Here is a 12,700-nt window from a genome sequence, read left to right as displayed (position 1 = left end):
CAGGCTGGCCCACTTTACTCTGGTCAGGAATATCTTTGAAGTAATTTATGCTACCCTTCCCACACATGCCATTGTCAGTCAGATGCACCAGCCTGCATGTGTACACACCACCCACTTTTCTTCATTGCCTTTTGGCGCCACGTGTAACTGATTCTTTCAAGATCATTATGTGTTTCATAACTTGTGACCATGTAGCATCATTTGAAGCCTATTAGCGATAAAATAAGGTTTTCCTGAGAAATAAGTCGAGCAATTTTGGAAAGAAACCATCCAACCTGATCTCCATTCCAGGCCTAGCTTATAAGACACCAATGGACAAACTCCATAGTCTCCCTAACCCACTGCCACGTTATAATCCAGGCCTTGCGTCATTGTTACTGTCTGCCTCACAGGGTTATTTTAAAGGAAACGCAGATTTAAAAATGAAGACCATGTCATTCTCATTCAGCCGTGGCCAGAGTAAGAGAAGGTCAGCTTTTGAAACAGTCAGCCCACAGGAAACTCCTGAAGTGACCTCATTGACTACCAGCAGTGTTAAGAAACCTCACCACCAACATGGCATTCAGAGGTGAACAATGCCAAGGGAGAAACCTGAGAAGAAAACCTAGGGTGCTGTTACAGAAGGCAGATGTGAAGCAGGATCTATGACATGGCCTGGGTAGTGAGCAATAAGGAGTCCAGAGTGCAGGCTGGCGATTTCTGTGGTGCTTCTAGCGCAAAGCACTCTGGGGAGCCTGAATGTGGCAGCAGGGAGGACCGGGGAGGACCTTATCTTTAGACCAACCAGTGAAAGTTTCATGCTACTTGTTTCATTTTTATTACATCATCTGTTCATGTTTTTACCTTTCTCACAATACTTTGCACGCTCCCATAGAGTTGGTAAGCCCTCTGCAATTCCCCTTTGAATATGTCCATTAATTTTGCAAATGGTTCTGTCCAGTCTTTATGCCCTGTCCTCCCTGCAGAGCATCTTCTGCCCTTTGATTATAAGAAGTTGTGCTTTGAACAATAATAGCAACAAGACAATCAGAAATTCAAGTTGCAAAATTAGGAAAATGCAGACATGGTCCTGAAGAAGATATGAGAGGACACCTCCCTTCATGGGTGTGGAAAATCACTTCTCTCTTCATATTTTTTTTAGTGTTTTGATGAGTAGCTGATTTTGTTTTCCTCCTCTGCACTTTTTTTTTTTACTTTTTTTTGGAGGGGGAGGAAGGCAGGGCAATTGGGGTAAGTGACTTGCCCAAGGTCACATGGCTAGTGTTAAATGTCTGAGGCCAGATTTGAACTCAGGTCCTCCTGACTCCAGGACAGGTGCTCTATTCACTATGCCACCCAGCCACCCCTCTTTTTTCTTTTCTTAAAAATGTTTTTCATGTGAGATATCAGAGGAAGAATTTTGTTGCTATTCAGTCATTCAGTCACATCCAACTCTTCATGACCCCATGGACCACACCATGCCAAGCCCTTCTATCTTCCAATATCTCCCAAAGTCTGTCCAAACTTATATTCATTGCTTCTATGACACCGCCCATCTCATCCTCTGTCATCCCCTTTTCCTTTTGCCTTCAATCTTTCCCAACATCAAGGAATAAAGGGGGAAAGTTAGGTAATGTGAAAGGAAACGAGCAATGAAAATATTAAGTTGTGCTTTGCTCAACCATCTTGAGTCTCACTGTCCAGTTAGCTTTTGCAAGGAGTCTCTCTCACATGGCTGGATTTCTCAGTGAACTTGCAGCTGTCAGAGTCCCAGCAGTCATTCCTTCTACAGGAAGATTAAGCAACGGGATGGGTCTGAGTAGAGATGGGAGGGACCCAAGCTCAGGCGGGAAGCATCTTCCATGCTTTGGCCTCCATCATTTCCTGATTCAACTGCCCTCTGAGGCCTATTTGCTTCGTTGCGTCTCCCCTACTCATTCTCTTTCCCCTTTCTCCCTTCCCTTTCTCATCCTTCACCCCTTCTCTCTCTATTCTTTTTTCCCTAATCCTTTCCATCTCCACTTTTCTTCATTCTTCCCTTCCCTGTGTGTGCGTGCACACACACACACACACACACCTTGCATCAACAGTTCAAGAATCAAGGACTGGGGGGTGGCCAGGTAGCACAGCGAGTAAGAGCACCGGCCCCAGTGTCGGGATGACCTGGATCAAATCTGGGCTCAGATACTTAGCACCCACCCAGAAACACCTGGCTGTGTAACCTTGAACAAGTTACTTAACCCCAATTGCTTTAAAAAAAAAAAAGTACAAGAATCAAGGACTGGACTCCAGAATTCCTTTATTTTTTGACCAGCAGGCTTTCTGCTACAACTGAGAAGGTGCACGGCCTTCCCTTTCCTCATAGGACTTCTGCCACCCCAGTAGAGTGCCAGGTTTGAAGAGCACCAAAATCTGAATAAAGGATAGAGGGGGCCTCACAGTGTATTAGTAAAAATTAAGGCTTCCAAATGGACTCAAGCAGGGAAACAGACTGAAAGGGAGCAAACAGGGTGTAGTGGAACATGCCTGGGGCCTACAGGCCCTCAGCCTCTGGACCTGTTTGATAAAGCACTGGGCATCAAGAGACCCAAATCCAGATCCCAGTTCCATCTTTCGTGGCTGTGGACAAGTCACTCCTCAGCTTCTTCACCTATAAAGGGATAGGGACTGAACCTCTGATTTTATCAATTAAAGGGGACTCTCCAGCAAGGAAACTTCCTCTACCAATGTAGGTTTGCAGTTTAGTCTGAAGGCAATGCCTAGAATAACTAACTAGGTGTCATGACTCGGCCAGAGTGGCAACAGCCAGTATGCATTAGAGGCCAGAGGCGAGACTTGAACGTGGATCTTCTGGTTCCAAGACTGGCTCTGGCTACTGTCTACTGTGATACAATGCCTTTCTGTCATCTATAATATGGACTACTCTTTGCTCCACCCATCTCAAAGGAAAGGTGTTAAGCAGTCAACAAAAATGTATTAGGCACAACCAAAATGTCAGGCACTGTGCTTAGCCCTGAGGATCCAAGGTAAGAGAGAAACATTTTCCCCACTCTCAAGGATGCTGTGGGGACCTCAGATACTGTCCCGTCAAGTTCAACTAAAACCTGAACAAGAATCCCATCCCCAACAAGCAGAAGTTGACACTTAGAACCCCTCCAGTGAGGAAGAGCCCCATGACATGAGCCTTTGGCTCCTGGACTCACCTTTGGATTATCAGTTCCTTGATTCCCTGTCTCAAATGGGGTACAAGCCCCTCAAGGGCAGGGGGCTAGGCTCTACATTTCTCTGTACTCCCCCAGCACCAAGGAGCACATTATTTTCACTGAATAAACAAGAAGAGGGGCATTTCATTAAAGCAATTCTTTGCAGGGTCTTTTGGATGAGAAATTCCCATTTAGAGAGACTGGTTATTACTTTTGAGAGTCGTCAATTCCTCTCAAGCAAGCACATATACCCATTCTACAGATGAAACAAATAAAGGGCCCCATGTAGTTTACAAGCACTGAGATGGTAGACAAATCAAAAGGCAGAAAAACCCTGAGGCTTAACTTCTAGCACTGGGCTCTAACCTGAACTTATTAGCCTCGAGACAAGAGACAGGCCTAGAAAGTCCCTCAATCCCCCTGCTTGATCCCTTCCCCTTTTCTTGTCAAGTTCCCCCATCAAGTCCTGTTAGGAAGTTGGCTGAGATCTACTGAGAAATCCTAGGCTCTAGCCCAGGCAGGCTAGAGTCCCTGGTGTGCCCATTCCAGGGCCAGCCCGGTAGGAAGAGGAAGCTGGACACCCTCAGTGTTTGAGGACTGTCGGGGTGATCATCTTGGGGAAGGAGTAGTAGCGGCATTCCTTGGGGGGCACCAGATCCATCACAGTGGTGCTGATGTTCTCCTGCTTGAAACCTGCCTCCACCAGGGCAGTAATCTGGGTCTCCTGGGGGACAACAGAAAGAAAGGCCCAGGTCATCCTCTGGGAGGCACATTGGAAAAATGCATCTGGTGGATCTGAGGCGGGGGACCTGGGTTTGACTCCTGGCTCTTACCATTTACTCCCAGTGGGATTCGAAACGTAATTTCTCTACTCCTGGCTGCTGTTCCCTTTCCTAGACAGCCTTCAAGTTTGGAGTGTTTCCCTCCTAATTGAGCTAAATTGGAAATCCTCTATGAGTTAAAGAATCTGGGCTAAAATGTAGGGTCTGTCACCAATGACCTCTAGGATCTTGGCCAAGCTCAGCTTATCTGGAGGATTTCTAAGGCCCCTTCCAGGGCTAGGTCTATGACCCTCTGAGCTTGTGCAGGTCCCTAAGAGAAATGAGATCAGGAGAAATGCCCAGAGGAAAGAAAAGGGAGAGGGAGTCCTGTATAGCTTTGACATGGATATTACAGAGGGTGACATGGTCTCCATGAAGCCATCCTTTGGGGATCAGAACCAGAAAACATGAAATGTTCAGTTATCTGTTCACCTTTAAGATTTAAAGAATCTGAATTTGTAGGTTCTGGTATCTCTGACAGAGATCCCAAGCCCTCCATACCTTAAATGAATGGATGTGGCCAAAAACAAAACAGAACGGAACAGAAAATTCCCAGTGATCTTTTGGGGAGTTAGCCTTCCCACTTCTTAGCTAGGTGGGTCCTGAATAACACACTCACTACCTCTGCAACTTACTACCTTGTCAAACCTCTCTTGGGACCTCAGTGTCCTCAACTGTCTATATGAGGGGGAAAGGGATGGCCTGGACAACCGAGAAGTTCCTTCCCCTCTCTCCATCTGAGACATTATGGGAATCCAAGGACACTTATGATCTGTGGGACCTTGGATCATTCACCACACTTCTCTGTAAAAGGAGGACATCAGGGGCAGCCAGGTGGCTCAGCGAGTAAGAGCGCCGGTCCTAGTGTCGGGATGACCTGGAGATCAAATCTGGGCTCAGATACTTAGCACCACACTCAGAAATAACTGGCCGTGTAACCTTGAGCAAGTTACTTAGCCCTGATTTCTTTAGAAAAAAAAAAAAAGATTTGAGGAGCGGCTAGGTGGCACAGTGAATAGAGCACCAGCCCTGGAGTCAGGAGATCCTGAGTTCAAATCTGGCCTCAGACACTTAACACAAAAACTAGCCGTGTGACCTTGGGCAAGTCACTTAACCCCAATTGCCCTCCAAAAAGCAAAAAATAAAATTTTTTTTTAAAAAGGAGGGCATCAGATTTAACTTAGAAGGTCCCATCCTACTCCAAATCTACAATACCATGACGTTGGGCTAATCACTGAACCTCCTTGAGACTGTTTCTTCATCTGAGCTCCTCTTCAGTTCTACTTTCTGTAATTGTCCTAGACTCTGATTGGCAAAGTCTTCTGTAAACCAGAAAAGCAGCAGAGAAATGAGTTGTTATTATTGCTGTTCTTATTAGGGAAGGATGAAGGCAAACATCTGCAGCATGCTTGAATCTCTGGAGGCTGCCCCTGAATTCAGGGACCACCTTTGCTTCCTATGCCCTTCTAAAGTCCCCTCGAACACAGAGTGTCAGAGCTGGGAGGGCCCTTAGAGCACAGGATGTCAGAGCTGGGAGGGCCCTTAGAACAGAGAATGTCACAGCTGGGAGGGCTCTTAGAACAGAGAATGTCACAGATGGGAGGGCCCTTAGAACACAGGATGTCAGAGTTGGGAGGGCCCTTAGGACACAGGAGGTCAGAGCTGGGAGGGCCCTTAGGACACAGGATGTCAGAGTTGGGAGGGCCCTTGGAACACAGGAGGTCAGGGCTGGAAGGGCCCTTAGAACACAGGATGTCAGAGTTGGGAGGGCCCTGTGATAGTAATGGCAATTAAAGATTCCCCTGTATTGGCTTGGTTTTCAAATTGATTGTATTAAAACCCAGAGTTTGTTAATCCCACTTGTGGGATGGGCTTGTTGATGTGAAAAGAAAGTCCTGAAGTGGGAGGAGCTGGTGACGTAGATTTGGAGAGACACTGGAGAGAGGCGGAAGATCTTTTTTGGAAGCAGCACCTCGTGGAGAGAGAGAGAGACTAAAGAGGATTGCTGGTGGCCGCTTTGAATTGCCCTGGACTTTTGAGACCTGCCCCCTGAGCTGCCAAGGACTGAGGAGACATGGCTGTTTTGCTGGTACTTTGTCTGTCTGTTTTGATGTTATTTTGCCAGATTTGTCCACTGGTGAAAGACTGTCCTGTTGAAGAAGTCCTGGAACCTGGCATTTGGTTAAGAAGGCCTGAGACTGTCCTGCAGAGAGAGAGTGAATACTGTCCACTGGTGAGGGACAGTACTGTTGTTGCAGGGGTCTGGAGACTGTCCTGCAGACAGAATGAATACTGTCCACTGGTGAGGGACAGTACTGTTGTTGCAGGGGTCTGGGAGCCTTTCTGTTGGTTCAGAAGCCCTGAAGAAGGATTTTCTTGTTGTATGTTTACAGAAATCCTGGGAGAGGGCTTTGCTAATGTGTTCAGGGGTTCTAGGGCTGTTCTACAGACAGAGGATAAATTCATGAAGGGACTGGCAATGTATCTTATGGCCTTGCTAAGCCTTGTCTCTCCAGGAACTAAGATTGCTGAGAACTTGCCTCGTGTCAAGATGAAGAAAAGACCTCCATTTGGGTATTAAGTGCTGTGTTTAAACTTGATGTAACTCTGGGGTAGATTCAATTGTGATCCAGGGGTGGGGAACTTTTGACCTTTTTGTGTTCTATGGTTGAGCAAATGAATGTATTTTACTTATGTTTGGAAACTAATCTCCATTTGAGAAGAGGGGCTTTGTGGTGGACTTAATTAAGGTATAGCCTAGGGGTGGAGAAGTATTTGGAACAGAGACTTTGTAATTGATTGAATGATTGGAAGGTCCTGGGGTGGGGTAGTACTTGGAGATTATTTAATCACACTTAGTAAATGCTGTATTTGGAATGATGTCATGTTTTAATCTTCTCTGTTCTTGGTTGGTCACTGAATAAAATAGAGAGCACCTATGCTGGTATTTTGAACCTGGGAAGTTGCCTTTGCTTGGTATTACATTACAGGCCCTTAGAACACAGGATGCCAGGGCTGGGAGGGCCCTTAGAACACAGGAGGTCAGAGCTGGGAGGGCCCTTAGAACACAGGATGTCAGAGTTGGGAGGGCCCTTAGAACACAGGATGTCAGGGCTGGAAGGGCCCTTAGAACACAGGATGTCAGACCTGGAAGGGGCCTGAGAACCCAGAATGTCAGAGCTGGGAGGGGCCTGAGAACCCAGAATGTCAGAGCTGGGAGGGAATTAAGAAAACAGAGTCAGAGTTGGGAGAGTCCTTAAAACAGAGAATGTTACATCTGAGAAGAATCTTAACAAGAAGAACACTGAATGTCAGAGCTGGGAAGCAGTTTAGAATACTATCAGAGATGATGGAAAGGACTTAGAACAGAATAATAAGATTTTTAAGGATCACAGATATAGATCTGGAAAGGATCTCGGGTGCCAACTGATTCAATCCCTTCAATCTGCAATTAAGAAATTGAAACCCAGGGAAAGTAAGTTTCCTAATGTTACACAATGTCAGAGACAAAATTTGCACTCCCAGGCCCAATGCTTTTTCTATCGTACCACACAGTTGGGAAGGACCTTGTGGTTGTCATTCTTCATGCCCCATTTGGATTTTTCTTAGCAAAAATACCAGAATGGTTTGCCATTCTTTTCTCTAGCTCATTTTACAGATAAGGAAACTGAGGCAAACAGGGTGAAGTGACTTTCCCAGGGTCACACAGCTACTAAGTGTCTGAGGCCAGGTTTGAACTCAGGAAGAAGAGTCTTTCTGACTCCAGGCACTCTATCCACTGTACCACCAGGCTGCTAATTGAACATGCCAACGTAAGGCACAAAATGTCAAAAAATCATCTTGTCCAACCTCTCCTTTTATGGAGGAGAAACCAAGGACCAAAGAGAAGGGTTATGCTAGGGTTAATCACAGGGTGACTTATAGCACCAGGACCAGAATCCTTGTCTCACACTCACAGGCCAGGGCTCTTTCTCACAAGCCCTGGGATCCTTCCTACACAAACACAGACATATGGAGAGGGGTTAGGGAGATAACATACTGGAGGGTGTCAGGGCCCAGGTTCACAGCTCACCTCAAACATCTTTTTGATATCCGTGTACTTGGTCTTCAGCAGTTCTCCCCAGGATGTTAGGTTGCAGTAAGTGAGGACACCCCCAGGTTTCAGCAGGCGGAAAGCATGAGCCTGGCAGAATGAAAGGGCAGGGTCTTGAGCCCCCATCCCCATTCCCTTTTTCATGCCTATCTCACCAGTACTCTAAAGGACACAGATGTCTCATGTGCAAACCCATCCTGCTGTTGGAGACACCCCTAAACTGCAGCCTGCTGAGAGCATTAAGGAGCATCATATTCACAGGTAAAGGCCAAAGCCACCTTACCTTGATGAAGTTGAACTGGTGGGTATGCCAGGTCTCCTCAGAGAGGGGATAGGTGTCATACAAAATTCCTGTTCAGAGAAATAATGCTTTTAACTTTGTTTATTCTTTAAAAATGTCATATGGGATTGTCTTTGGTTTCCACATTTCTGAGTATGTGTGACAGCCCCTCACCTCTTTCTTACCCAGAACTAAACTGTTTCTTGCAACAAAGAAAAAACAATTTTGCAAAAACAAATTATATAGTGTCCACATCTGGCAATGTGGCTGTATTTTGACTGCTTTACTGAAGTTCTTAATTTTCTTGTTTATTTTCTTTGCTGATTCTCTGGGGTTTTCCAAGTAAACCACCACATTACCCACAAATAGGAATATTTTTTGTCTCTGCTTTACCCATTCTTGTTTTTTCTTATTACTATCTTGATTATTTGTAGAACTGTAGCAAATAACAGTGGGGAAAGGGAACATCCTCAATTTGCTCCTATATATTTTTGGGGAAAGCTTATTGGGTTTCCTTGTTAAAAATAACACCAGCTCTGGGCTTTATACACACACACACACATGCATGCACGTGTGCATGTATCTGTATATATACACATATGTGCATGCATATATATAATATACATTTCTTATATTTTTTTAAAAGATCCTCTATGCCTCTGCTTTTTAGGACTTTTTTGTTTTTTTTTTCTAGGATAAATGAGCATTGCATTTTGTCAAGGGCTTTTTCTACTTCTATTCTAATTTGATAATCTTCTATCTCTGTGACAAGAGGAAAGGAATATTTTTTATTATGTGTTCATTTGGACCAAAAGTACTCGTTACAATTACTTAGAATATTTAGCGTGTTAACTCCAGGCAAACAGGCCTGATTTATTATCTTCAGTTCTTTACAAAAACAAAAACCAAGAAACTTTTAAAAATCTGTCCCTGTACTTATAAATGAAGTCCCAGGCCTTTACAAGACCCAGGCAATGGTAAGGCCTTTGTTCCTTCATGTGGCCCCCATTTAATGGGTAACTATGTTGACTTGTGGAGATAAAGAGTGGGCAGGAGGAAGCCTGGTGTAAACAGGACCAAGGTCATAAGCTCCCAATGGCAGCAAGGCTAGGAAAGGAGGCAGCATTTATACATTAACTCTTTTCCAAGGGCCTTGGAGCAGGAGTCTTTGCTGGAGTCAATGCCTTAACCCAAAAGCATAATACTATGACAATTTAAGGCAACAGCAATAGTCATCCAATGGGACTAAGGAGACCTTCCAATCATTTCACTGGTGAAAGGAATTTCCAGACCTACCCACAGACTGCTGTCCCATCAACAATCCTGGAGAGCTAACTGTCCAGTTAATAGCAGATGGTGCTGGGCCTGGAGTCAGGAAGACCCAAGTTCAATTCTGACCTCAGACACTTACTAGCTGTGTGACCCTGGGCAAGTCACTTAACCAGTTTGCCTCAGTTTACTCATCTATAAAATAGGGATAACAGCACCTACTCCCCAGGGTTGTTGTGAGGATAAAATGAGATAATTTGGAAAGTGTTTGAAAACCTTAAGGCAATACATAAATTATTATTGTTGTTGTGGTGGTTACGCCCTCTTAGAGCCTCTCTGTGCTTTCTCACCATCGAAATGTCCATCAGGCAGGTTGGGCACCACCTCTTCCCATAAGCCTTTCAAGGGGACAACCTTAGGGGCAGGAGAGAGAAAAGTGAGATCAAAAATCAAATCCAGCCTCAGACACTTACCTGCTGTATGACCCTGGGCAAGTCATTTCACCCTGTTTGCCTGAGTTCCCTCCCAGGGTTGTTGTGAGGGTAAAATGCTACAGTGTTTGTAAAGTGCACAGCACAGTGCCTGGTACACAGTGGGTATTTAATAAAGACTTATTTCCTTTCTACTCCTGCCCTCCCTCTGGAACCCTTTAGAATCTGGCTGGCGGGCCAGTGCAGGAGTGCTAGAGTGAGCCCACCCAGGGTGAGATGTCCCTCCCACTACCTTCTGGGGCTGATGCTGGGCCCATGCCTGCAGCCGCTGGAAGACGCCGTCATTGCACTCCACGATCCAATGCTCCTCGATGTTGGCTTCCTGCACCTTGCTGGCGGCAATGGCCATGCCAAAGCCGACCTCCAGAACCCTTCCCCCTGGGACAGGAGCCAGAGGGAAAAGTGACTCCAGGTGCACCAGGGAGCCACCAACCATCTCCTGAAGGAGAGGAGCTTAAAGTCCACCCCCCACCCCCAGTCTTGTGGGAATCAAGGCTGGATTTCAGTAAGGACTCTGCATTCTCACCAGGTATGCCTTGTTCCTATCCCTTCTTCAGGCCTCACTGCCCACAGCGGAGAGGCAGGAATAGCGCAAAGCAGGGAAGGGGCAGTTCTAATTTTCAGTTGGATCCTAGTTTTGAGCCCCCATCTCTGCCATGACTGACTCCATGTGTGACTGACCCTGGACAAGTCTGACCTCGACGGGCCTCAGTCCCCTCTTCTGAAAAATAAGGGCTAGGACTAGATGAGCTCAGAAATTCTGTCTTGGACATTCCCTGGGCCTAGAAAGTCTTAGCTCCTCCTGCTGCTGCCCTAGGCCGAGCCAGCGTGATCAGTCAGGGAGCAGAAAACCCAGCTAATCCAGGGGCCCCAGACCTCTTTTCTCATCCCATCTACTAAGTCACATATACCCCAGGCATTCTCCCCTACCCCCCCCCCCAATTCTTGCTCTGGGAACAGGATACAAATCAACTCCTTCTGGACAAAGGTAAGACAGGGTCCATGGTTCCAATCACCATTCCTGTGATTGGCCAGACCAGGACCCCCTCCTCCTATTTGGATGTAAACTCCATGAGGGTGTAATGGCAAGCACAGAAGTAGTTCACATCTTGTTTCAGCTATTGAATTAATACCTTGTTTCAGTTTCTTTTGAGCCTTGTATATGAAGTCTGTTAAGAAATAGAACGTGTGAACCCCACAACTCATGAACTCCTGCAACAGGAAGGGGAGGAGCTAATGACCATATATAAGGAGAGGTCTTGGCTAGAGACAGCAGAACTGAGAAGAGGACTCTTGTGGTGGCACAGTGAAGAAAGAGAAAACTTGTGGTATCCCAGCACTCTGTTTGTCTGCTCTGTCTGTGCTGATGTTTGTTTGTGATGCCTTGTACAGAAGCCCTGGGACCTGACTGGAAGCCCTGAAAGAGGATTTTCTGGTTGTATGTTTGCAGAAGTCCTGGAGGAGGGTTTTGGAGGTCCTGGGACTTTACTGATGATTTGTGCTGACCTCTTGGACCTTGTTTGTGGGTCTGTGTTGATTTCTGTGTCGATGATTTGTGTTGAGTTCTCAGACCTTGTTGGTGGGTCTCAGTTGATTTCACAGGCAGATAGTGAGTTGATGATGGTGCTGGCAACATGTATGAATATTATTGTGGCTTTGTCAAGCTTTGTCTTCCCAGAAACAGGAACTGTGAAGGACTTGAGGTGGCCTGGACACTGTGAACTTCAATATTGAATAGGAACTGGATGAAGAACTGGACAAGGAGCTGAACAAGGAACTGGGAGCTGCCTGCCTTTGAGCCCAGGTGAGTCGGAGCTGGGACCATGGAAGAGGAACCATGGAAGCTGAGAGCCAGCCTTGAGTCAAGCTGAAAGAAGACTTTACTTGGATACTGTGTACTGACTGAGAAGATTATGATTTACTGTGACCTAGGAGTGGAGAACTTTGACTTTTGTACTTTGTGATTGAGTTAAGGATTTTGTGATTGACTAAATGAATGTGCTTTGTTCAAAACTATGTGACCACTTTGGTGAAAACTATGTGGCCATTTTAGTGATAAGTAGTTGATTTGTGACATGGTGAATGCTGTATTTTGATTTTCTATGATAAGTTGTAACATTGTGAATGCTGTACCTTGATTTTTTGTGAATGTTTTGCTCTGATTTGTTACTGAATAAATAGTATTCACTATACTACATAATCAGAACCTTGAAAGCTGCTCATGCTCAGCCTTACGGAGGGCAGGGACCCTCTCCTTTTTATATTAGTATCCCTCCCAACCACCTCCCTCCACCAAGCATGGTACCAGGTACAGAGTAGGTGCTTTAAAATGCCTTTTTATTCATTCATTCACTCTCTACTTATGTATATCCTCAGATCCCTCAGATCCCACCTCCTCCTGGATGCTTTCTCTGAACACTCCCCACCCCTCAACTGGATTCTCCCCTCTCTCTACCCCTAAGGTACTTATGACCAATAATACCCCACTGTCTGTCAACTAGTTATATGGCCCTATGTTGTGTGTTAATATATAGGTTATAGGAGTCTTGCCACCACCACACACA

General features: G+C 45.7%; 1 protein-coding gene across 1 annotated transcript in view; it reads right to left on the bottom strand.

Moving 5' to 3' along the window:
- Positions 1-2,261: 2,261 nt before the first annotated feature.
- Positions 2,262-12,700, bottom strand: part of GAMT (guanidinoacetate N-methyltransferase) — a 16,107-nt gene continuing 5,668 nt past the window's right edge. The window contains exons 2-6 of the mRNA XM_069101998.1: positions 10,369-10,514; positions 9,996-10,059; positions 8,380-8,447; positions 8,076-8,186; positions 2,262-3,906 (exon numbers count right to left, since the gene is read on the bottom strand). Of these exons, the coding sequence (XP_068958099.1) occupies positions 3,766-3,906; positions 8,076-8,186; positions 8,380-8,447; positions 9,996-10,059; positions 10,369-10,514 (530 nt within the window). The 3' untranslated portion in view covers positions 2,262-3,765. The remainder of the gene's footprint in view (positions 3,907-8,075; positions 8,187-8,379; positions 8,448-9,995; positions 10,060-10,368; positions 10,515-12,700) is intronic.

The sequence above is a fragment of the Petaurus breviceps genome, unplaced genomic scaffold (assembly GCF_028583685.1).
Source record: "Petaurus breviceps papuanus isolate PSGF00001 unplaced genomic scaffold, PetGlider_PUasm1.0 523, whole genome shotgun sequence".
Taxonomy (NCBI): Eukaryota; Metazoa; Chordata; class Mammalia; order Diprotodontia; family Petauridae; genus Petaurus; species Petaurus breviceps.
This window is presented reverse-complemented; position numbering and strand designations above follow the sequence as displayed.